This window comes from Heptranchias perlo, chromosome 6 (genome assembly GCF_035084215.1).
Source record: "Heptranchias perlo isolate sHepPer1 chromosome 6, sHepPer1.hap1, whole genome shotgun sequence".
NCBI lineage: Eukaryota > Metazoa > Chordata > Chondrichthyes > Hexanchiformes > Hexanchidae > Heptranchias > Heptranchias perlo.
In genome coordinates, this window is record NC_090330.1 from 36,496,855 (window position 1) to 36,522,879 (window position 26,025).

The 26,025-nt window shown below is 44.4% G+C and overlaps 1 protein-coding gene across 1 annotated transcript in view; it reads right to left on the minus strand.

Moving 5' to 3' along the window:
* Positions 1-26,025, minus strand: part of ddx10 (DEAD (Asp-Glu-Ala-Asp) box polypeptide 10) — a 306,011-nt gene that overhangs the window by 25,813 nt on the left and 254,173 nt on the right. The window contains exon 17 of the mRNA XM_067986115.1: positions 14,718-14,860. Within this exon, the coding sequence (XP_067842216.1) occupies positions 14,718-14,860 (143 nt within the window). The remainder of the gene's footprint in view (positions 1-14,717; positions 14,861-26,025) is intronic.

The window sequence follows — 26,025 nt, forward strand, 5'->3', positions numbered from 1 at the left end:
GGAGGGACAAATAGCAACACAATAAAGAATCGTATTTGAAAGAGCAGGAATTAAATGGAGGAGAAAAGCAAAGCAGGCTAGCATGGTGTTGGAATGCATGTGTGTTAATGCGAGGAGTGTTACAAATAAGGTTGATGAGCTGCAGACACAAGTTGCCACATGGGGTTGTGATATAGTGGCTATAATGGAGACCTGGCTTAAATATGGGCAGGAATGGGAACTAAGCATTCCTGGCTACAATGTATTCAGGAGGGATAGGGAAGGAAAAAAGAAAGGTGGGGGGGGGGGGGGGTGGAGGGGAGGATGGCAGTATTGATCAAGGATAATATTAGAGTTCTACAAGGATAATATTAGAGTTCTACAGAGGGACGATATACTAGAGGGTTCAAAGACTGAATCTATTTGATTAGAGTTAAGGAACAGAAAAGGAGCTGTTACATTGCTGGGTGTTTACTATAGACCCCAAAATAGTGAGAAGGCGATAGAAGAGCAAATCGGTAGGCAAATTTCACAGAAATGTAAAAATAATAGAGCAGTAATAGTAGGGGACTTCAATTACCCTAATATAGACTAGTAAAAAAAAGCGTAAAGGGCAAGGAGGGTGAAGAATTCCTAAAATGTGTACAGGAGAACTTTCTTAATCAGTATGTTTCTAGCCCAACGAAGCAGTGCTAGATCTAGTTCTGGGGAATGAAGTACGGCAAGTGGAGTGTGTTTCAGTGGGAGAACATCTGGGTATGAGTGATCATAATATAATTATGTTTAAAGTAGTTATAGAAAGGGACAAAGAAAAATCAGTGGTGAAAATACCCAACTGGAAGAGAGCCAATTTCAGTGATTTGAGAAGTGATCTAGCACAGGTGGACTGGAAACAAGGTTTGGGCAAGAAAACAGTAAATGAGCAATGGCAGGCCTTCGAGGCGGAGATAGGTCGGGTACAAACCAAGCATATTCCCATAAGGAGGAAAGATAGGGCGTCCAAAGCTAAAGCTCCCTGGATGACAAAGGAAATAGAGGTTAAAATAAAACAGAAAGGTGGTTTATGACAAATGTCAGGTACAGAATACAGTAGAAAACCAGGCTAAATATGTAGGGGGAAATTGAAAAGGATCTAAGAAGGGCAAAGAGAGAATATGAGAAAAGGTTAGCGGGTAACATAAAAGACAACCCAAAAATCTTTTATAAACATATAAAAAGTAAAGGCATGGTGGGGCCAATTAGGGACAAAGAAGGAAATCTTTTTGTGGAGGCAGAGGGCATGACTGAGGTACTGAATGAGTACTTTGCAACAGTCTTCATAAAAGAGGATGAAGTTAATGTTGCATTAGAGGAGGAGGGAGTAGATATATTGGATAGGATAAAAATAGATAGAAAGGAGGTGAAAGTGGTGCCAGAGGACTGGAGGATTGCAAATGTTACACCCCTATTCAAAAATGGGAGGGATAAACCTGGTAACTACAGGCCAATCAGTCGAACGAGAGTGGTGGAAAAATTACTAGAGGCCACTGTCAAGGACAAAATTAACTTGGAGAAGCATGGGTTGATAAAGGACAGGCAGCACAGATTTGTTAAAGGCAAATCGTGTCTGACTAACCTGATTGAGTTCATAGAATCATAGAAAATTTACGGCACAAAAGGCCATTCAGCCCATCGTGTCCGCGCCGGCCGAAAATGAGCCACCCAGCCTAATCCCACTTTCCAGCACTTGGACCGTAGCCTTATAGGTCACGGCACTTCAGGTGCACATCCAGGTACTTTTTAAATGAGTTGAGGGTTTCTGCCTCTACCACCCTTTCAGGCAGTGAGTTCCAGACCCTCACCACCCTCTGGATGAAAAAGCTTTCCCTCAGCTTCCCTCTAATCCGTCCATCAATCACTTTAATTATTTGCCCCCCCCCCCACCCAGTTATTGACTTCTCCACTAAGGGAAATAGGTCCTTCCAATCCATTCTATCCAGGCCCCTCATCATTTTGTGCACCTCAATTAAATCACCCCTAGGCATCCTCTGTTCCAAAGAGAACAACCCCAGTTTATCCAATCTTTCCTCGTAGCTAAAATTCCCCAGTCCTGGCAACATCCTTGTAAATCTCCTCCGTACCCTCTCTAGTGCAATTACATCCTTCCTGTAATGTGGTGACCAGAACTGTACACAGTACCCAAGCTGTGGCCTAACCAGTGTTTTCTCCAGTTCCAGCATAACCTCCCTGCTCTTACATTCTATTCCTCAGCTAATAAAGGAAAGTATTCCATATGCCACCTTATCTACCTGTCCTGCTACCTTCAGGGATCTGTGGACATGCGCTCCAAGGTCCCTCACTTCCTCTACACCTCTCAGTATCCTCCCATTTATTGTGTACTCCCTTGCCTTGTTTGCCCTCCCCAAATGCATTACCTCACACTTCTCTGGATTGAATTCCATTTGCCACTTTTCTGCCCAGCTGACCAGAACATTGATATCTTCCTGCAGTCCACAGCTTTCCTCCTCACTATCAATCACACGGCCAATTTTTGGATGATCTGCAAACTTCTTAATCATGCCCCTTACATTTAAGTCCAAATCATTAATATATATCACAAAAAGCATGGGATCTAGTACTGAGCCCTGTGGAACCCCACTGAAAACAGCCTTCCAGTCACAAAAACACCTGTCGACCATTACCTTTTGCTTCCTGCCACTGAGCCAATTTTGGATCCAACTTGCCACTCTCCCTTGGATGCCATGGGCTTGTACTTTTTTGACCAGTCTGCCATGTGGGACTTTGTCAAAAGCTTTGCTAAAATCCATGTAGACTACATCAAATACACTACCCTCATCAACCCTCCTTGATACCTCCTCAAAAAATTCAATCAAGTTAGTCAGACATGACCTTCCCTTAACAAATCCATGGTGACTGTCCTTGATTACTCTGTGTCTTTCTAAGTGACAGTTTATCCTGTCCCTCAGAATTGATTCCAATAATCTGCCCACTACCGAGGTTAGGTTCACTGGTCTGTAATTACTGGGTCTATCCCTCGCTCCCTTTTTAAACAATGGTACAACGTTAGCAGTCCTCCAATCCTCCGGCACTACGCCTGTATTCAGTGAGGATTGGAAAATGATGGTCAGAGCCACCACTATTTCCTCCCTGGTTTCTTTTAACAGCCTGGGATACATTTCATCTGGCCCTGGTGATTTATCTACTTTCAAAGATGCTAATCCCCTTAATACTTCCTCTCTCACTAAGTTTATCCTATCCAATATTTCACATTCCTCCTCCTTAACTACAATGTCTGCATGTCCCTCTCTTTTGTGAAAACAGACGCAAAGTATTCATTGAGAACCATATCAACATCTTACGCCTCCACAAATAGGTTACCTTTTTGGTCTCTAATAGGCCCTACTCTTTCCTTAGTTATCCTCTGGCTCTTAACGTATTTATAAAATATCTTTGGGTATTTCTTGATTTTACTTGCCAATACTTTGAAGAAGTATCAGAGAGGGTTGATGAAGGTAGTGCTGTAGATGTTGTATATATGGACTTTAAAAGGCATCTGATAAAGTACCACATAACAGACTTATTCGGAAAATAGGAGCACATGGGGTTAAAGGGATGGTGGTAACTTGAGTACGTAATTAGCTAAGGGATAGGAGGCAGAGTGTAGTGGTGAATGGATGTTTTTCTGACTGGAGAGAAGTATGCCGTGGGGTTCCCCAGGAATCGATATTGCTTTTTTTGTTATATATAAATGACCTGGACTTGGGTATAGGGAGTACAATTTCGAAGTTTGCAGATAATACAAAACTTGGCAACGTAGTAAATAGTGAGAAGGATAGTAGCAGACTTCAGGAGGACAGATGGACTGGTGAAATGGGCAGACACATGGCAGGTACAATTTTAATGCGGATAAATGTGAAGTGATGCACTTTGTGAGGAACAACATGGAGAGGCAGTATAATCTAAATGGTACTACTATGAGGGGTTGCAAGAGCAGAGGGACCTTGGGGTGCATATTCACAAATCTTTGAAGGTGGCAGGGCAAATTGATAAGGTGGTTACGAAAGCGTAAGGGATACTCGGCTTTGTAAATAGGGGCATTGAATACAAAAACAAGGAAGTCGTGCTAAACCTTTACAAATCACTGGTTAGGCCTCAGCTGGAGTACTGTGTACAGTTCTGGGCACAACACTTTAGGAAGGATGTTAAGGCCTTGGAGAGGGTACAGAGGTGGTTTACCAGGGATGAGGGACTTCAGTTATGTGGAGAGATTGGACAAGCTGGGATTGTTCTCCTTAGAGCGGAGAAGGTTAAGGGGAGACCTAATAAAGGTATTCAAAATAGTGAGGGGTTTTGATAGAGCAAGTAGGGAGAAACCATTTCCTCTGGCAAGGGGGTCGGTAACCAGAGATCATAGATTTAAAACAATTGGCAAAAGAACTAGAGGGGAACGGAGGAGAATTTTTTTCACAGAGGGTTGTTATGATCTGGAACGTACTACCTGAAAGGGTATGGAAGCAGATTCCACAGGAACTTTCAAAAGGCAACTGAATATGTACTTGGAAGAGGACTAATTTACAGGGTTATGGGGAAAAAGCTGGAGTGTGTGACTAAATTGGACAGATCTTTCAAAGAGCCAGCACAGGCATGATGGGCCTGTAAGATTCTAAGAAGCAGAGTCAAGTGTTGAGTCCCTAAGACTGGAGAAATCCCAGTAGGAGGTCAAGGAAGAATAGCAACAGCAGCAGGGTTGAGTGGCTCTCCAAGCCCCCATTGCTTATTGTGGTAAACAATACAAACGGCACTCTGCACCATCTGTGAGCTATCACAGAAGATCTACAATCTATTAGTAAAATAACATTTACAACTAGCGTGTTTTTTTTAAAATGTGCTGTTTCTTTTCAGCTTTAACTATAGAACATTAGAAAAGCACTGCCCCCTTCAACATGTTGTTTCTCTTTCAAATACTAGTGTTGCGCATAGTGAATTGAAAGATTTGCTGTTTTGTAACAATAGGGGTGTTTATGCCATGTGGGGCATAGCATCCAGGCCACTGATTTACAGTGAATAAATCAAATTCCATTTTTAGTAAAATACTTGCATTTTTATAGCTCCTTTCACAATCTCCGGAGGTCCCAAAGCGCTTTACAGCCTATGAAATAGCTTTTAGTAAAATTTTTTTACTGGTGCTTTAGGGATCAAATTCCATGTCTCCGTTATTTTCTGAATACCATAAATGAGGACCCTCTATTTTCTAATTATTTTTCCTAGTTTATCGCTTATCAGTTTTAAAGCTGATAACACACAGCAAGAAAGAATGCAAGATATATTTACCAATAATAAATATGGGGAGTGGAGTTTAGCTGCATTGCGGGATGGTCCTGGGCTTTGGCAAAACTAGGGTGGGGTCCTGGAGTTTGGCAGCACTGTGGGTGGGGTTGCCAGGATTTTCCTTCATGGGGAAAAAGTTTGGTCTGGCATCACAGTGGAGGGGGATCCCTGGGTTTTGCAGAACTGGGGAGTGGAATATGGTGTTTAGCTCACTGGTGAATTTCTGGTGTCTATCAGCAGTGAGAAGAGGGGGAAGGCATAAAACCATTGACAATGGCTAAAAATGAGGGCATCCCACTTCTGGCAGAATTGGTTTGTAACTTTCCAAGCAATCTCTGCAAATATTAAATTTGGTGTTTGTGATTGGTTTCTGGAACTGTATGTCTGTGTCTATCTGTCTCTCTCTACCTATCTGAGTCTTGACCCCTCCCTGTGAAACAAGGGTCAGTAATTAGAATTCTTACATTTTCTAACTATCAACACAGCACAGGTGGTAACTAGAGGCTTCGTTTGCTTTCAAAATTCAGTTCATTTGTTTTCTAAAAGAACTCAAATTAGGATGAGAAAAGACAATCTATGACAATTTCTTAGTTTAATATGCTTTCTGAAGAGTTTATTTTGAAATTAACAAAAGCGAGCAGGTGTGTAAACAGCACAGTCTATCATTTCTTTTTCCACACACACAGCCTCTCTGCTTTAAAAACCTCAATATATTTTTTCCTGAATAGAGCTTATGATTTTTGAAAAAAAATTTTCTCTGGGTGTGGGCAATTCTTGCAAGGCCTCATTTATTGCCCACCCTTAGTTATTCTGAGAAAGCGGTGATAGACTTTCAATTGCTGCCTTCTTGTGGTGATTGTGTTCTCATGATAATGGTAGGTATTGAATTCCAGGATTATAACCCAGTGACAATGAAACAGTGATATATCTCCAAGTCAGGATGGAGGATTGAATTGAAGGGGAACTTGAATGTAATGGTGTTCTCTTAACCTTGCTGCTCTAGTAATTCTCAGCAGTAAAAATAGTACATACTGCAGCCACAATGAGTCAGTGGTTGAGCTGGATACGGAGTCCAGGGCACTGATCAAGCAGACTACTCAGTCCTTGATGGTGTTGAGCTTCGAGTGCTGTTGCAGCTGTACCTATCCAGATGAGTGATGAGTATGCCAGCAAACTCCTGATTTGGCCTTATATATGGTGGAGAGGCTTTTAGGGGGCACAAGGTGAGGCACTCAGCACAGTGTACCCAGTCTCTGTCTTGCTCTTGTAGCCACGGTACTGAATGCTTGGTCCAGTTAAGTTTCTGCTCAAAGGTAACCCCCAAGATGTTGATACTCGGGAATTCAATGATGGCAGTGCCCTTAAAGGTCAGTGAGAGGTGACTGACTGGGCTTTTCTTGTTGGAGATGTTATTGCCCGACATGACCATCTTCCTTTGAGTCAGGTATGAATCCAGATATTGGAGGCTGTTCCTCTCGACTTCAACTGACCTCAGTTTTGCTAGGGCTCCATGGTCAAGGACATACTCAGTCAAATACTGCCTTGATGTTGAGGGCAGATATTCTCACTTCTCTGGCACTCAGCTCTTGCTTCCATGTCTGTATCAAGGCTGTGATGAGGTCTGGAATAGAGTAGCACTGGCAGAACCTGAACTGAACACTGGTGAACAGGCTATATGTTTTTTTTTATTCGTTCACGGGATGTGGGCGTTGCTGGCGAGGCCAGCATTTATTGCCCATCCCTAATTGCCCTCGAGAAGGTGGTGGTGAGCCGCCTTCTTGAACCGCTGTAGTCCGTGTGGTGAAGGTTCTCCCACAGTGCTGTTAGGAAGGGAGTTCCAGGATTTTGACGCAGCGACGATGAAGGAACGGCGATATATTTCCAAGTCGGGATGGTGTGTGACTTGGAGGGGAACGTGCAGGTGGTGTTGTTCCCATGTGCCTGCTGCTCTTGTCCTTCTAGGTGGTAGAGGTCGTGGGTTTGGGAGGTGCTGTCGAAGAAGCCTTGGCGAGTTGCTGCAGTGCATCCTGTGGATGGTACACACTTCAGCTACAGTGCGCCGGTGGTGAAGGGAGTGAATGTTTAGGGTGATGGATGGGGTGCCAATCAAGCGGGCTGCTTTGTCCTGGACGGTGTTGAGCTTCTAGAGTGTTGTTGGAGCTGCATTCATCCAGGCAAGTGGAGAGTATTCCATCACACTCCTGACTTGTGCCTTGTAGATGGTGGAAAGGCTTTGGGGAGTCAGGAGGTGAGTCACTCGCCGCAGAATACCCAGCCTCTGACCTGCTCTCGTAGCAACAGTATTTATATGGCTGGTCCAGTTAAGTTTCTGGTCAATGGTGACCCCCAGGACGCTGATGGTGGGGGATTCGGCGATGGTAATGCCGTTGAATGTCAAGGGGAGGTGGTTAGACTCTCTCTTGTTGGAGATGGTCATTGCCTGGCACTTGTCTGGCGCGAATGTTACTTGCCACTTATCAGCCCAAGCCTGGATGTTGTCCAGGTCTTGCTGCATGCGGGCTCAGACTGCTTCATTATTTGAGGGGTTGCGAATGGAACTGAACACTGTGCAGTCATCAGCGAACATCCCCATTTCTGACCTTATGATGGAGGGAAGGTCATTGATGAAGCAGCTGAAGATGGTTGGGCCTAGGACACTGCCCTGAGGAACTCCTGCAGCAATGTCCTGGGGCTGAGATGATTGGCCTCCAACAACCACTACCATCTTCCTTTGTGTTAGGTATGACTCCAGCCACTGGAGAGTTTTCCCCGATTCCCATTGACTTCAATTTTACTAGGGCTCCTTGGTGCCACACTCGGTCAAATGCTGCCTTGATGTCAAGAGCAGTCACTCTCACCTCACCTCTGGAATTCAGCTCTTTTGTCCATGTTTGGACCAAGGCTGTAATGAGGTCTGGAGCCGAGTGGTCCTGGCGGAACCCAAACTGAGCATCAGTGAGCAGGTCATTGGTGAGTAAGTGCCACTTGATAGCACTGTCAACGACACCTTCCATCACTTTGCTGATGATTGAGAGTAGACTGATGGGGCGGTAATTGGCCGGATTGGATTTGTCCTGCTTTTTGTGGACAGGACATACATGGGCAATTTTCCACATTGTTGGGTAGATGCCAGTGTTGTAGCTGTACTGGAACAGCTTGGCTAGAGGCGCAGCTAGTTCAGAAGCACAAGTCTTCAGCACTACAGCTGGGATGTTGTCGGGGCCCATAGCCTTTGCTGTATCCAGTGCACTCAGCCATTTCTTGATATCACGTGGAGTGAATCGAATTGGCTGAAGACTGGCTTCAGTGATGGTGGGGATATTGGGAGGAGGCCGAGATGGATCATCCACTCGGCACTTCTGGCTGAAGATGGTTGCAAACGCTTCAGCCTTGTCTTTTGCACTCACGTGCTGGACTCCACCATCATTGAGGATGGGGATGTTTGCAGAGCCTCCTCCTCCCGTTAGTTGTTTAATTGTCCACCACCATTCATGACTGGATGTGGCAGGACTGCAGAGCTTTGATCTGATCCGTTGGTTGTGGAATCGCTTAGCTCTGTCAATAGCATGTTGCTTCCGCTGTTTAGCATGCATGTAGTCCTGAGTTGTAGCTTCACCAGGTTGGCACCTCATTTTTAGGTACGCCTGGTGCTGCTCCTGGCATGCCCTTCTACATTCCTCATTGAACCAGGGTTGATCCCCTGGCTTGTTGGTAATGGTAGAGTGAGGAATATGCCGGGCCATGAGGTTACAGATTGTGCTGGAATACAATTCTGCTGCTGCTGACCCACAACGCCTCATGGATGCCCAGTTTTGAGCTGCTAGATCTGTTCTGAATCTATCCCATTTAGCACGATGGTAGTGCCACGCAACACGTTGGATGGTGTCCTCAGTGCGAAGACGGGACTTCGTCTCCACGAGGACTGTGCGGTGGTCACTCCTACCAATACTGTCATGGACAGATGCATTTGCGACAGGTAGATTGGTGAGGACGAGGTCAAGTAAGTTTTTCCCTCGTGTTGGTTTGCTCACCACCTGCCGCAGGCCCAGTCTGGCAGCTATGTCCTTCAGGACTCGGCCAGCTCGGTCAGTAGTGGTGCTACCGAGCCACTCTTGGTGATGGACATTCTGTGCCCTTGCTATCCTCAGTGCTTCCTCCAAGTGGTGCTCAACATGGAGGAGGACTGATTCATCAGCTGAGGGAGGACGGTAGGTGGTAATCAGCAGGAGGTTTCCTTGCCCATGTTTGACCTGATGCCATGAGATTTCATGGGGTCCCGAGTCAATGTTGAGGACTCCCAGGGCCACTCCCTCCTGACTGTATATCACTGTACTGCCACCTCTGGTGGGTCTGTCCTGCCGGTGGGACAGGACATACCCAGGGATGGTGATGGAAGAGTCTGGGACATTGGCTGAAAGATATGATTCTGTGAGTATGGCTATGTCAGGCTGTTGCTTGACTAGTCTGTGGGACAGCTCTCCCAATTTTGGCACAAGTCCCCAGATGTTAGTAAGGAGGACCTTGCAGGGTCGACTGGGCTTGGTGTTTTGCCATTGTCGTGTCCGGTGCCTATTGGTTCGATGCCGGGTGGTCCGTCCGGTTTTATTCTTATGACTTTTCGTAGCGAGATTTTACAACTGAGTGGCTTGCTACGCCATTTCAGAGGGCAATTAAGAATCAACCACATTGCTGTGGGTCTGGAGTCACATATAGGCCAGACCGGGTAAGGACGGCAGGTTTCCTTCCCTAAAGGGCATTGGTGAACCCAGATGGGTTTTTACGACAATCCGGTAGTTTCATGTATTAATTCCAGATTTTTATTTAATTAATTGAATTTAATTAATTAATTGAATTTAAATTGCCGTGGCGGGATTTGAACTCACGACTCTGGATTTCAGTCCAGGCCTCTGGATTACTAGTCCAGTAACATAACCACTATGCTACCGTACCTGTGAGTAGGTACAGGTTGATAGCACTATTTATGATTCCTTCCATCACTTTATTGATAATGATTGGGAAGAGGCTGGTTGGGCAGTAATTAACTGGATTCGATTAGCCCTGTTTTTGGACAATTTTTCATATTGTTACCAGTGTAATCACTACACTGGAACAGCTTAGCTAGGAGCATGGGTAGTTCTTGCGCACAAGTCTTCAACGTTACAGGTGGGATGTTGTCAAGGCCCACAGCCTTTGCTGTGTCTAGTGCACAGCCATTCCTTAATGTCACATGGAGTGAACTGAATTGGCTGGAAACTGAAATCTATGATGGTGGGGATCTCAGAATAAGGAAGAGTAGGATTTTCACTTGGCACTTTTGGCTGAAAACATTTGAAAACACTCAGTCTTGCCTCTTGCACTTGCATGCTGGGCTCTGCCTTGGTTTAGGATGGGAATGCTCAAGGAGGTTCATCTGCCTGATTGGATGCAGTTGGACTAGTGCTTCTGCCTGATCCATTGATTGTGGGACTACTTAACTATCTATAACATACTGCTTTTCAGGTTTAGCATGCAGGTTGCCTTGTGCTGTAGCATCAATAGGTTGGTACCTCATTCTAAGGTATGCCTAGTGCTCTTCCTGGCATATCCTTCTACGCTTCTCATTGAATCTGGGTTGGTCTCCCAGCTTGATAGTGACGGAGGAGTGATAGGTGTGTCAGACCATGAGGTTACAGATTTAGTTCTCTAGCTTTTCCTTGGGATTTTCCACAACCAAATGGATTTTGTTAGAGACTATATGCTGCTAATGCACACTGCACCTGCTCAGACTGCAGGATCTGCCTTCAGTCACTGCTCTGGGCAAAAATATCATGTACAAGCCCCAGCTCTTCGAGGTTGAGACTTTCAGGTAAAATCTTTAATAAAGGCGCAAAAGGCAATTAATTGCATGGATAAATTTAATTGTTCTTGTGAAATATGTAATTTTTTGATTAAAAAAATGTTTAAAGTCTTATTTTGGACATTCAAAATTTCAGTTACCAAGGGAAAAAAAACACAGTAGATGAGCTTTTTAATCAAAAAGCATTTTGACTGATTCAATTGGTTCATCAACAATATGATTGTGAAATGTTTATATAGGATCTCCCATTCTAAATGTTTATATAGCAAGTGTGCATCATAAATACTGATGTAAAAAGTGTTGCAGGAAGTAATAGATATGGACAGGAAATGCACACCATATGCAAGATTTGTAATATAAATGCATTTGTTTAGAACAAGATTCATTTTATGCACCTTGTGCAGAATAGTTTTATAAATGCAGTATATTTGTACACGCAAAGTCACACCATAAAAATACAGCAGGTTGGGGGTCAGGCACTTCCACTGGTGCAGTAAAAGGCCTTCAATTTGAATCTTATTCTTGAGTCATTCAAAATCCAGGTTCCTCAATGGATGAGCTTGTGTTTTTTTGAACAATTTTTAAGATTCTCACAGTAAAAAGAACTGGGGCGAGAATTTGCTGTCGAATAATGGTGAGGCTAATGCTGCTCGGTTATTTATGCACAAATGCTGCAGCAACGTTAGACGAGGGGCCAATGCGCAGTTAAACTCAAATATCCAAAAGTTGCTGTCTGAGTTGCGCCGCTCCGTTCGCTTTGCGAAAATGGCATCTTGCTGTCTGCCTCACCATTGAAATGCATTGAACAGCATGAAGTTGCTGTATTTGTGCGATAGATATGAACTAAACTCACTACAGAAAGTTCAATCTTGTCCATTCCAGTGCTAAGGGTTAATTACTGCCAATCAACCTCTCTGACAATGAAAATTAACTATTACAAGTGTGGAGTCTCATTTCCTCAGGTTTTAATTGTTGTTGGAGATTTTAAAAATGTAATTTTAAAAACATTTTTCCTCTGTTTCTTTTTTCTCTCTCAATCCAATCTTTCTTTCCCTCTCTTTATTTCTCTTTCTGTACCTGATTTGACATTGAATTCACCCACTCTAATTTACACTTCCTTCTCAGTCTTTGCGCTGTTAATTTCAATCTGACTGGTTAAGGAGATACCCAGTTGTTTGCCCTGATCGCTCAGGTCCCAGATGCCCTATTTCTCTCACTACGACGTTATCAGCAAACACTTTCAGCAACTTGCCACGCAAAAAATTTAAAAACCTACACGTGCAAGTCTAAGTCTAAGTCTAAGTCTAACAGCAGAATGCCTGGGGTACGGTAGCATAGTGATTATGTTACTGGACTAGTAATCCAGAGTCATGAGTTCAAATCACACCACGGCAGCTGTAAACATTAAATAAAATCTGGAAAAAAAGCTAGTATCAGTAATGGTGGCCATGAAACTACCGGATTGTCATAAAAATCCATCTGGTTCACTAATGCCCTTTAGGGAAGGAAACCTGCCGTCCTTACCTGGTCTGGCCTAAATGTGATTCCAGACCCGCAGCAATGTGGTTGATTCTTAATCCGCCTCTGAAATGGCCCAGCAAGCCACTCAGTTGTATAATCTCGCTACAAAAAGTCACAATAAGAATAAAATCGGACGGACCACCCAGTATCGGACCCAACTGGGCGAAAGAGCAGGTCGGAGGCTGGGTATTCTGCGGCGAGTGACTCACCTCCTGACTCCCCAAAGTCTTTCCACCATTTACAAGGCATAAGTCAGGAGTGTGATGGAATAACTCTCCACTTGCCTGGATGAGTGCAGCTCCAACAACACTCAAGAAGCTCGACACCATCCAGGACAAAGCAGCCCGCTTGATTGGCACCCCATCCACCACTCTCTTCACCACCGGCGCACCGTGGCTGCAGTCTGTACCATCCATTGGATGCACTGCAGCAACTTGCCAAGGTTTCTTCGACAGCGCCTCCCAAACACACGACCTCTACTACCTAGAAGGACAAAGGCAGCAGGTATGTGGGAACACTACCACCAGGGTCAAAATCCTGGAATTCCCTACCTAACAGCAGTGTGGGAGAACCTTCACTACATGGGCTGCAGCAGTTGAAGGCGGCGGCTCACCACCATCTTCTTAAGGGCAATTAGGGATGGACAATAAATGCTGGCCTTGCCAGTGATGCCCACATCCCATGAACGAATAAAAAAAATGCCCTGCCACAGCAAATTATTGCCCATTGTTTATCTGTTCTACAGTGCAAAGTTAAATAATTCTAAATAAATGGATTTCTCAGTCTTCAGATTATTTTCTAGTGGTGTGCTACCTGCAAGCATCACCTGCCTGCTTTCATATTAATATTACAGGTTCCATGTACAGTTTATGGCCTAATCAATCTAAATAAAGAAAAAAATATACTACTTAAGTATCAATAAAGCATCTCATTTAATAAGATACATGAAAAAATGTTTGTACAGCACACGAGAAAAATGCACTCAATTATTAAATCAGCAATTCAGTCCAAAGGCTGTGAAGCAAAGCACTTTGCAATTATTAAGCTGTAATTAACGTCAGATATGAGTGCGTGTGTACTTACACGACTATCAGAATAGCTTTTTGCAATGTAAGCTAGGTACACCTTTAAAAGAACAGGGATGAGCAGCTTACGTAGGACATAACGGTACCTGAACTGTAAAGCTTCATCAAGAAACACAGCTTCTTTATTTTAAGACTTCCAATATTATAGACAACATATTGTATTAATATCAGGCAGCCTGGAAAGGTAGATTTGGAAATTGAGTTTGACAATCACAAAAAATACTGGCAAATTACAAAAAGAAAATCAAACCAAAAAGAAAAAAGGCAAAACTGCCCTGCAGCTAATGCTTTTAAGAATAATCATGCCAGCAAGATATATGCATTTTCTATGTAGAGGCAGAGTGATAAATCAAGGAAACATTTACCTATCAAAACCAAAGACTAAATGGGTTTGCCTTTTGTTCTGTGTCAAGAAAGATATTTTTCTGTATGATTAAAATTGACATCCATCTTACCAAAAAAACACATATCTCCTGACTCACAATTAGTGTTTAGAAAATTGTCAAAAATTTAAATCTATAGTCCCATACCTTTGTTGCAGCTGCAAAGGCACTCAATTATTGTGCTAATCTTCACCGTCGTCACAATGATTCCCGCAGTTTCTGAAGTCCCTGAATGTGACTAAAGTACAACATGGCCACAAATGTACTTACCAGAACAATGCGACATACAGATCTCCACTTTCCATTCCAATAAATACAAAGTGAAGTGACACTTTAAATTTGGCACAGACTGCCAACAATTTTTCTTCTTTTGTTTGCCATATAGACTCCTGAGACTGGTACAGCTAAAACTATCCATAGCTCAGTGAAAATATGGGACACTGGAGTCTGGTGACTTAACTCATTATTGGCATTCAGGGAATACTTTCAAGGGAGTCATGTTCCTTACTTTTATGTCAGGGCAAGTCAGTTCCTTGTGCAAAAAGAATCACTGTGATTCATCTGTACAAAAAAAAATGAACTAACCTGTGATTTTCTTCAGCTTCAGAAACACTCTGGTCATCGCCCTCAGAATCTCTGTGTTTATCAGGATCTGGAAGGTCAGCAGGGTCAAATTCATCTTCTCCGTCACTCTGATCAAGGTAAGCAACGGCTTCCTCTTCAGGTTGCTGAAATAATTTTTTAAAAAGTATTAAGAAGAATATTTAACCAAATAAACCTCTCATATTAGTCTCTTTACATGTGGTGGCAGTACCCTTTGCACCATCTAAAAACTTTAGGAAATGTAGTCATTTTCAGTTTGTCACCATAGTAACTTCTATCTCTTTTCATACTAACACTTATGGGCTAAAAAATTACACGTACTACTCTCGATACTTCCTAGTGCGGTTGGTGCGTGAGCCCTACCTTCAAAATATTCAGATGCTCATAACGTGACAAAGGTTAAGGGTACAATGTTTGGGGATGTACATAGGGAAGACCATGTCCTTCATATCTCTTCAATTAAAAACAGCAGCTGCTACTGCAAATAAAAAAGCTATTACTCTAGTAGACTAATATCTTGTGGACAAGTTTTATCAGTCAGGAAATATACAAAAATGATAAATTTTCAGAGCTGCTGTTATTAGTTGTGTGGCCTACTTTAATTTCCTTACATTAAATGAAGAGTGGATCTGAAGATTTGATACAGCTGCATAAAAATAAAGAATTCTGCACTCATCCAAAGAGTGCATTCTATGCTCAAGGTTCAATATGGGTAGACTAAGATAAAAATTCTGTTCAATTATGGATTATAATGAAAATCACACCACAAAGGTAATTATGCAAATGAAAACTCAATGACCAGAGTTTGAAGGCTACCAATACATCTGGTTGATGTGATGTGACGCAACAGTTTTCCAAGCATAAAGCAAAAGATATGCCATTGATTCAAATGAATGTGACAGTTTGGGGCAATGAACTTACATTTCATACAGAAACGGCACTTGGACTGATGATTGCAATGGAAGCATGGCTTCATAATACTGATAAGAAGCTGCAACTTTAAAGAAAGGCACACGTATATATCAGGGAACTGGCTTTCAGTACAGTGGTAACACCCTGAAGCTAAAGTAAGCATCAGGAAAACAACAGTATAATGGAATTTCTGGAGCGTAAGATATTAACTACTTCCACATTGCATTACAAACAGCTCTATAGATAGGATGATAAGTAGTAACTGTAACAGTGCCAAGTTAAAGTCTAAGTGACCAGGTGCATTAACTCTCTAGAATTCTATTTTACACAATGCTGACATTCGTATTATTTTTAAGAAAGCATGTATTGCATAAATAAAATGTTTACAGCAGCGACATTAATTCAAAACGACCTTTTCCCAATATGATTTGACTAGCAAAATTAATGACCTATGCAGAAAAGATCCTGAATGTGTCTGCACTGAAGAGTCCCAGCCACGTCAAAAGTTTAGCCAAAAATAATTATCCACGTTCTCCCAACTTAGTCTCTTACCAGCTCTGACTACAGTTCGGAGGATGCCTTGAAAATAGATGAACGATTATCACCCATCTCTCCCTTCCCTCTCCAAATAGTTGGGAGATTCCAGATCTATACTATGCCACATAAGGAGTTTAGATCTATGATTCCCTACAATGAGTTTACAGTTACATCTGTTCCATTGCAGAGGAGAAAATACAAGAGTCGGAGTCACTAAACCATTATCAAGAGAGGGTGGATATACTGTACACAGTGACACTGGCAGCAGCATGAGCACAGGCTCACTACCCACCTTCTTGCTTGTGAATGTTTGAACCTAAATGGGGAGAAACAAACTTTGGAAACTACTGTCCTCAAGGTCTACATAGGTACCAATATTAGTCATCCTGTAGCAGATGAATTCTTTCCACTGGTATGTTCTGACCAACTGAAGTGGGGCAGGGTAGAAGATGATGAGAGAGCTGTCCTATGAAGAGAGAGTGAGTAGAATTGGCCTATACTCTCTGGAGTTTAGAAGAATGAAAGTTGATCTCATTGAAACACATAAGATGAAGGGTCTTGACAGGGTAGATGCTGAGAGATTGTTTCCCCTGGCTAGAGAGTCTAGAACTAGGGGCCATAGTGGCAGGATAAGGGGCTGGCCATTCAAGACTGAGATGAGGAGGAATTTCTTCATGCAGAGGGTTGTGAATCTTTGGAATTCTCTACCCCAGAGGGCTGTGGATGCTGAGTCATTGAATATATTCAAGGCTGAGATGGATACATTTTAGGACTCTAGGGGAATCAAGGGATATGGGGATCAGGCGGGAAAGTGGAGTTGAGGTCGAAGATCAGCCATGATCTGATTGAATGGCGGAGCAGGCTCAAAGGGCCGTATGGCCCAGTCCTGCTCCTATTTCTTATGTTCTTAAGAAATTATACCTGCAGGAACATAATTTACATAGGGACAATCACGCTGGCTCACTTTTGAGTCACAACGTTATGCGTTCCATCCACTCCCAGGGCTTGAACATAATCTAGCTGTCATCCAATACTGAGAAAATGTTGCATTGTCAAAGGTGCTGTCCTTTGGATGAAACGTGAAACCAAGGCCCGATCTGCCTGTTCTGTTGGTTCAGGTCTACGTTAATGATCCCAAGGCACAATTTGAAGAGGAGCTCAGTGCTCTTCTGGTTCTCTGGCCAACATTCCTCCTTCAACTAACACCACTAGAGCAAATTGAACGGTCATTTATCTAATCGCTTCGTGTGAGTTGACTGTCACGTTACCTACATGACCACAATCACTGCATTTCAAAGTCAAAGAGTCATAGAATGGTTACAACATGGAAGGAGGCCATATGGCCCGTCGGGTCCGTGCCGGCTCTCCAAGAGCAATCCAGCTAGTCCCACTCCCCTGCCCTTTCCCTGTAGTCCTGCAAATTTTTTCCCTTCAAGTACTTACCAATTTCCTTTTGAAAGCCACGATTGAATCTGCCTCCACCACCCCCTCAGGCAGTGTATTCCAGATCCTAATCACTCGCTGTGCAAGTTTATTCTCATGTCGCCTTTGGTTCTTTTGCCAATCACCGTAAATCTATGTCCTCTGGTTCTTGACCCTTCCGCCAATGGGAACAGTTTCTCTCTGTCTAGACCCTTCATGATTTTGAACACTTCTATCAAATCTCCTCTCAACCTTCTCTGCTCTAAGGAGAAAAACCCCAGCTTCTCCAGTCTATCCACGTAACTGAAGTCCCTCATCCCTGGAATCATTCTAGTAAGTCTCTTCTGCACCCTCTCTAAGGCCTTCACATCCTTCCTGAAGTGCGGTGCCCAGAATCCCCGGTAGGCAGGAATACAAAGTAATTGAAAGTACTTTGAATTGCTTCTGAGAAACATGTCAATATGCAAGCTTTTCTTTTAGAAAGATATTCAGCAGGTGAAGCATGTAATTTTCAAACTTTTTGGCAGCTAAATACAAATTTGTCTCATTTGTGGAAGAATATATAAATGTCTACTTAGTTTACAAAGACTGTCCAGATTGATGGCGTGCTCCATCATTATCTAAATTTCATGAAGTTCAATGCCTATTTCAAAATTCATGCACATTAAAACAATAGGTTATGAGATGAACAAGGTTCTTAACATTTTTAAAAATCTAGTTTCATTTTTTGAAATTGCTGTTGTTCTCAGGACAACCTCGAAACATCAAAAGTTTTGATGCAAGAGATGACTATTTGGCCCCTCTTCGCTTGTGCTGAATTCAGGCCCATCTTAGATCCTGGTTTTAAACAAGTTCCACTTGCCTGCTTGCAGCATGAACTAATCCTATTTTCATGCTGTCTCCCCATACCCTTTTATATTCTTCTTTTAAGTAATTATCCAGCACCTTTTTGAGTGCTGTAATTGATTTAGCAATGATCACTACTTATGGCAAACCATTTGTGCATGAAAGCGTTCCTTCTAATCACCTCCTTTCTATATCGAATGCTTATCTTGTGATCATGACCTCTTGTCTTTGATCTATCTCCAAAATGAAATTATCTATCTATATGCTTTACTTCTCCATGCCCGTCATAATTTTGAACATCTCTATCAAATCCCCCTTCATTCTTCTCAGTTCAAGAAAATACAGTTCTAGTTTCTGTAGCCTTTCCTCGTAACTCAGACCGCTTTACATACGAACATACGAATTAAGAGCAGGATGAGGCCATTCAGCCCCTCGAGCCTGCTCTGCCATTTGATAAGATCATGGCTGATCTGATTGTGACCTCAACCCTACTTTCCCGTCTACCTACTATAACCTTTGACTCCCTTGTTAATCAGGAATCTATCTAACTCCGCCTTAAAAATATTCAATGACCCTCCCTCCACCACCCTCTGGGGAAGGGAGTTCCACAGACTCATGACACTCAGAGAAAAAATGTCTCCTCATCTCCATCTTAAATGGGAGACCCCTTATTTTTAAACTGTGTCCCCTAGTTCTAGTCTCTCCCACAAGGGGAAACATCCTCTTAGTATCTACCCCTTCTAGTCCCCTCAGGATCTTACATGTTTCAATAAGATCACCTCTCATTCTTCTAAACTTCAGTGTATACAGGCCCAACTTGTCCAACCTTTCCTCATAAGATAACCCCTCATCCCAGGAATCAGTTGAGTGAACCTACTCTGAACCACCTCTAAAGCAATTATGTCCTTTCTTAAATAAGGGACCAAAACTGCGTACAGTATTCTAGATGTGGTCTCACCAATGCCCCGTATAACTGTAGCAAAACATCTCTACTTTTATATTCCATTCCCCTTGCAATAAATGACAACATTACATTTGCCTTCCTAATCACTTGTTGTACCTGCAAACTAACTTTTTGTGATTCATGTACTCGGACACCCAGATCCCTCTGTACCTCAGAGTTCTGCAATCTCTCTCCATTTAAATAATAGACTGCTTTTCTATTCCTCCTGCCAAAGTGTATAAGTTCACATTTTCCCACATTATACTCCATCTGCCAAATTTTTGCCCACTGACTTAACCTATCTATATCCCTTTGCAGACTCCTTATGTCCTCTTCACAACATACTTTCCTACCTACCTTTGTGTCATCAGCAAATTTAGCAACCATACATTCGGTCCCTTCATCCAAATCCTTGATATAGATCGTAAATAGTTGAGGCCCAAGCACTGATCCCTGTGGCACTCCACTCTTATATCTTGCCAACCTGAAAATGACCCATTTTTGCCTACTCTCTGTTTACTGTGAGCTAACCAATCCTTTATCCATGCTAATATGTTACCCCCTACAGCTCTCTCTGGGACTATTAAATTCCTCTTATAGAAACACAGAAAATAGGAACAGGAGTAGGCCATTCGACCCTTCGAGCCTGCTCTGCCATTTAATACGATCATGGCTGATCCTCTATCTCAATACCATATTCCTGCTCTCTCCCCATACCCCTTGATGCCTTTTGTGTCTAGAAATCTGTCCAGCTCCTTCTTAAAAATGTTCAGTGACTTGGCCTCCACAGCCTTCTGTGGTAGAGAATTCCACAGGTTCACCACCCTCTGAGTGAAGAAATTTCTCCTCATCTCAGTCCTAAATGTCCTATTCCGTATCCTGAGACTGTGACCCCTCATTCTGGACCCCCCATCCAGGGGAAACATCCTCCCTGCATCCAGTCTGTCCAGCCCTGTCAGAATTTTATATGTTTCAATGAGATCCCCTCTCATTCTTCTAAACTCGAGTGAATACAGGCCGAGTTGACCCAATCTCTCCTCATACGACAGTCCTGCCATCCCAGGAATCAGTCTATCTATAACCAGGAGCCCGAATCAGCAGGCAATATTCAAGATATGGCCTAACATTTTCATTATCACTACCCTATAGTTCTTGCATCTTGCTGAAATTTGCCTGCAAATTTGCTCCTCCATCTCCTTCCCCCTATTTGGTGGCCTATAGTATACACCCAGCAGCATAATAGGTCCTCCATTGTTTCTTAATTCTAACCAAATAGATTCGGTCATCCCTTTCTAGTGCTGAAAAGGTATCTTTGACCAATACTGCCATTCCACTCCTTTTTATCCTTCCCTATCTTTCTTTAATACATTGTAGCCAGGAATGTTAAGTGCCCATTCCTCTCCTTGTTTGAGCCAGGTCTCCATTATTGTCACTATATCATAATCCCAAGCGGCTACTTGTGTCTGCAGCAAACCAACCTTGTTTACCACTCCACACATTTACGCACATGGACTCCAAACCCACCTTAGTCTGCCTCGCATTTCCCCTCTGCTCCTATTTCTGAACTACTCTTTATTCTAATGCTATTTGTCTGTCCCAGTCCTCTGTGTGCCTTGTATCTCTTCTCTAATTCTTCATCCTGGTGCTCCTCCTCTTGCCAAATTAGTTTAAACCCTCCCCCTACAGCACTAGTTGTAGTCGAGGACATTGGTCCCAGACCTGTTGAGGTGCAACCCGTCCATCTTGTACAGGTCCCTCCTGCCTCAGAACTGGTCCCAATGCCCCACGAATCTGAAGCCCTCCCTCCTGCACCATTCCTCCTGCTTTATCTTACTGCTTCTAGCACATGGCATTGGGAGTAATCCAGAGATTACTACCTTTGAGGTCTTGCTCTTCAAATTCCTCCCTAGCTCCTGAAACTGTCTGTAGGATCTCAATCCTTTTCCGACCTATGTTTTTGTTTCCCACACGGACCACGACTTCTGGCTGTTCCCCTTCCACCCGCAAGATGTTCTGCAACCTTTCAGTGATGTCCTTTACCCTGGCACCAAGGAGGCAACACACCATGTGAGGCTCACGTCGGCGGTTGCAGAAACGCCTGTCTATCCCCCTGACTATTGAATTGCCTATGACAACTGCAATTCTACACTTCGCAGTGCCCCCCATGCAGTCCTTTGCTCCACGGTGCTGGGAATGTGCCCTAGGCTGCACTCTCCTCCGAGGTGTAATCACCCTCACCGTATTCAGTTCTGAAAATTGGTTTGAGTGAACCACACTCCCAGAGGATTCCTGCACTGCCTGCCTCTTCCGAACCTGCTGGATGGCCACCCACTTACTATCCTCCTGAACTCTCCATGGCTGTGGGTGAACACCTGGAACATGAAATCATGGAAATTCTCAGCTGCTTGAGTTTGAGCAGCTGGAGGCACTTCCGACACATGTGGTTATCCAGCTCACATGAAGCGTCCTGGAGTTCCCACATTGCACAGGAATTGCAGGCAACGGGACTCGGCTGTTGAGCGAGGTGTGGGGGGAAGATGCACCTGGAGCGAGTTGGGGGGGGGGGGGAGGGGGGAAAAGGAAGAGGCACCTGGAGCGAGGTGGGGGGGGTGGGGGTGAAAGAGGCACCTGGAGCGAGGTTTGGGTGGGGGGGGGGGGGGGGGGAGAAAGAGGCACCTGGAGCGAGGGGGGGGGGGGAGCAAGAGGCTCCTGGAGCGAGGGGGGGGGGGGAGGGGGGGGGGGGGAAGAGGCACTTGGAGCGCGGTGGGGGGGGGGGGGAGAGGCACCTGGAGCGAGGTGGGGGAAGGGGGGGGGGGAAAGAGAGGCACCTGGTGCGAGGTGGGGGGGTAGGGGGGGGGGGGGGAAAGAGAGGCACCTGGTGCGAGGTGGGGGGAGGGGGGGAAAGAGAGGCACCTGGTGCGAGGTGGGGGGGGGGGGGGGGGGGGAGGGGGGGAAAGAGAGGCACCTGGTGAGAGGTGGGGGGGGGGGGGGGAGGTGGGGGGAAGAGAGGCACCTGGTGCGAGGTGGGGGGGAGGGGGAAGAGAGGTACCTGGTGCGAGGTGGGGGGGGGGGGGGGGAGGGGGGAAAGAGAGGCACCTGGAGCGAGGTGGGGGGAGGGAGGAAAAGAGAGGCACCTGGAGCGAGGTGGGGGGAGGGAGGAAAAGAGAGGCACCTGGTGCGAGGTGGGGGGGGGAGGGGGGAAAAGAGAGGCACCTGGTGCGAGGTGGGGGGAAGGGGGAAGAGAGGCACCTGGTGTGGGGAGGGGGGGGAAGAGAGGTACCTGGTGTGAGGTGGGGGGAGGGGGGAGAGGCACCTGGAGCGAGGTGGGGGGAGGGAGGAAAAGAGAGGCACCTGGAACGAGGTGGGGGGAGGGAGGAAAGAGAGGCACCTGGAACGAGGTGGGGGGAGGGAGGAAAGAGAGGCACCTGGAGCGAGGTGGGGGGAGGGAGGAAAAGAGAGGCACCTGGAGCGAGGTGGGGGGAGGGGGGAAAGAGAGGCACCTGGAGCGAGGTGGGGGGAGGGGGGAAAGAGAGCCACCTGGAGCGAGGTGGGGGGAGGGGGGGAAAGAGAGGCACCTGGAGCGAGGTGGGGGGAGAGACACAGGGAGCGAGGTGGATAAGAACACAAGAGGGATAGAGAAAGAGAGAGAGGGGTAGAGAGATAGAGATGGAGACAGAGGGGGAAAGAAAGATTTGCACATTGCAGCAGGTTGATGAAGGAACAACATTAGCAGCCTCTATGGTAATGTCCACAGGCTCTCACTTCATTAGGAGGCAGCAAGGTGCAGTCAGGGAGAGAAAACGGAGTACAATCCGGGGAGGGGAGAGGGGAGCGAAGGCAAAAATGAAGCAAATCATAAAAAAAGCTCTGTTTGCTTTTCTATGATGTGGAGATGCCAGTGATGGACTGGGGTTGACAATTGTAAACAATTTTACAACACCAAGTTGTAGTCCAACAAATTTATTTTAAATTCCACAAGCTTTCGGAGGCTTCCTCCTTCGTCAGGTGAAATTTCCACACCGTTCACCTGATGAAGGAGGAAGCCTCCGAAAGCTTGTGGAATTTAAAATAAATTTGTTGGACTACAACTTGGTGTTGTAAAATTGTTTACAATTGCTTTTCTATGGGTAGCTCAATTATTTGGAAGGTAGAGAATCCAATTGGCTTTCATAAAAACAGAAAAAGCTAAAAATGCACAGCAGATTGATCAGTGTCTGGAAGAAAAAATGTTTAAAATCTAGATATGATGAAAGGGAACACCCAAAATATTAACCGTTCATTCTCCTTCAGATGCTGATTGATCTGCTATGCATTTCCAGCATTTTGTGCTTGCGTAGAAATTTGCTTTCTAAACTGCAGCCCATTTTAGTAATCTAGGTGGCCATGTACCATAGTTAATATCAAAAGCTCAGAATAAGTTATGGTCTACCCATGAAAAGTAGGATAGTAGCAACATCAGCTCATAATGTCCTTAGTGGTTCTCCAAGCTGACTATTACAAAGCTGACAGAAACAAAGATTCTTCATTTTTAAAAAACAAACTGTCTTTGGCCAGTTGCTCTATTAAAAAATAAATTAAAACCCACTTAGTTTCATATCTTTATAGTAATAGTTCGTAACAAGAATTGATTATATTTCTTGCACCAGTACCAGTATTGCCATCCTGTGACCAGGCCCAGCCTTGACAATTCATATCATTCAACAAATTTGTTTACTTACTTTCTTTCATGCATGGCTTCAATTGAATGATCAAAGAAACTCATCATTACAATGACATAATACTATTAAATGAACTAGTTATTAATAACCTCATTCAAATGATTGCCATTGCACTATAAGTAAAATTATTCAGAATACCCATTTGCATGGTTATAAAAGATGACAAAGTTGGAGCGGCATATCTAATGTGGAACATGTAGTATTTTTCTTTGCTATGCATAGTAGCTTTCACGAGACTCTTCAACTCAAAAACATGCTTGAAGTCTGATACAAATGTAGGGGGGTGAGTTCAAAAGAACCAACAGTAGGTTCAGGAGGGGCAGTACAAGTAACCATCACAGAGACATCAACACGCACCGTTGAAAGTATTTTTAAAAATTCGTTCATGGGATGTGGGCGTCACTGGCGAGGCCAGCATTTATTGCCCATCCCTAATTGCCCTCGAGAAGGTGGTAGTGAGCCGCCTTCTTGAGCTGCTGCAGTCCGTGTGGTGAAGGTTCTCCCACAGTGCTGTTAGGTAGGGAGTTCCAGGATTTTGACCCAGCGACGATGAAGGAACGGCAATATATTTCCAAGTCGGGATGGTGTGTGACTTGGGGGGGAGCATGCAGGTGGTGGTGTTCCCATGTGCCTGCTGCCCTTGTCCTTCTAGGTGATAACGGTCGCGGGTTTGGGAGGTGTTGTCGAAGAAGCCTTGGCGAGTTGCTGCAGTGCATCCTGTGGATGGTGCACACTGCAGCCACAGTGCACCGGTGGTGAAGGGAGTGAATGTTTAGGGTGGTGGATGGGGTGCCAATCAAGCAGGCTGCTTTGTCCTGGATGGTGTCGAGCTCCTTGAGTGTTGTAGGAGCTGCACTCATCCAGGCAAGTGAAGAGTATTCCATTACACTCTGGACTTGTGCCTTGTAGATGGTGGAAAGGCTTTGGGGAGTCAGGAGGTGAGTCACTTGCCTCAGAATACCCAGCCTCTGACCTGCTCTTGTAGCCACAGTATTTATATGGCTGATCCAGTTAAGTTTCTGGTCAATGGTGATCCCCAGGATATTGATGGTGGGGGATTCGGCGATGGTAATGCCATTGAATGTCAAGGGAGGTGGTTAGACTCTCTCTTGTTGGAGATGGTCATTGCCTGGCACTTGTCTGGCGCGAATGTTACTTGCCACTTATGAGCCCAAGCCTGGATGTTGTCCAGGTCTTGCTGCATGCGGGCTCAGACTGCTTCATTATTTGAGGGGTTGCGAATGGAACTGAACACTGTGCAGTCATCAGCGAACATCCCCATTTCTGACCTTATGATGGAGGGAAGGTCATTGATGAAGCAGCTGAAGATGGTTGGGCCTAGGACACTGCCCTGAGGAACTCCTGCAGCAATATCCTGGGGCTGAGATGATTGGCCTCCAACAACCACTACCATCTTCCTTTGTGCTGGGTATGACTCCAGCCACTGGAGAGTTTTCCCCGATTCCCATTGACTTCCCGTTGTGCTGCAGAATGATTTTTCCCACAGATGACACTTTCACAGACTCGTATCTAGCAATTCTTTTTTTACGGTGGAAACAGAGTACATTCAGTTCACCGTCAAAATGTGCAGTGAAATTATCTGAACAAGAATTCCTTTTAAAAAATGATCAAAAATCTTATTATCCTGCAACAATCCTACAGGATTTTGGAGAACACATAGATTGAAGAGCTGGGAATGGAACTAGAGCAGATGACCTTAGAGATCTTCAGTTCTAAGTAGTTTTATGACTAATACACTTGGGGTATTTAGAAATGGGCTGAAGCATTTGTATTCCATACATAATCTGCTATAGTCTGTGTGAATTTGATAGTCAGGGGAAGATAAAAAGGGTTTGAGTTTCTTTTTAATGGTTGTGTGAATTGTGTAATACTTGTGTACACCGAAGTATTA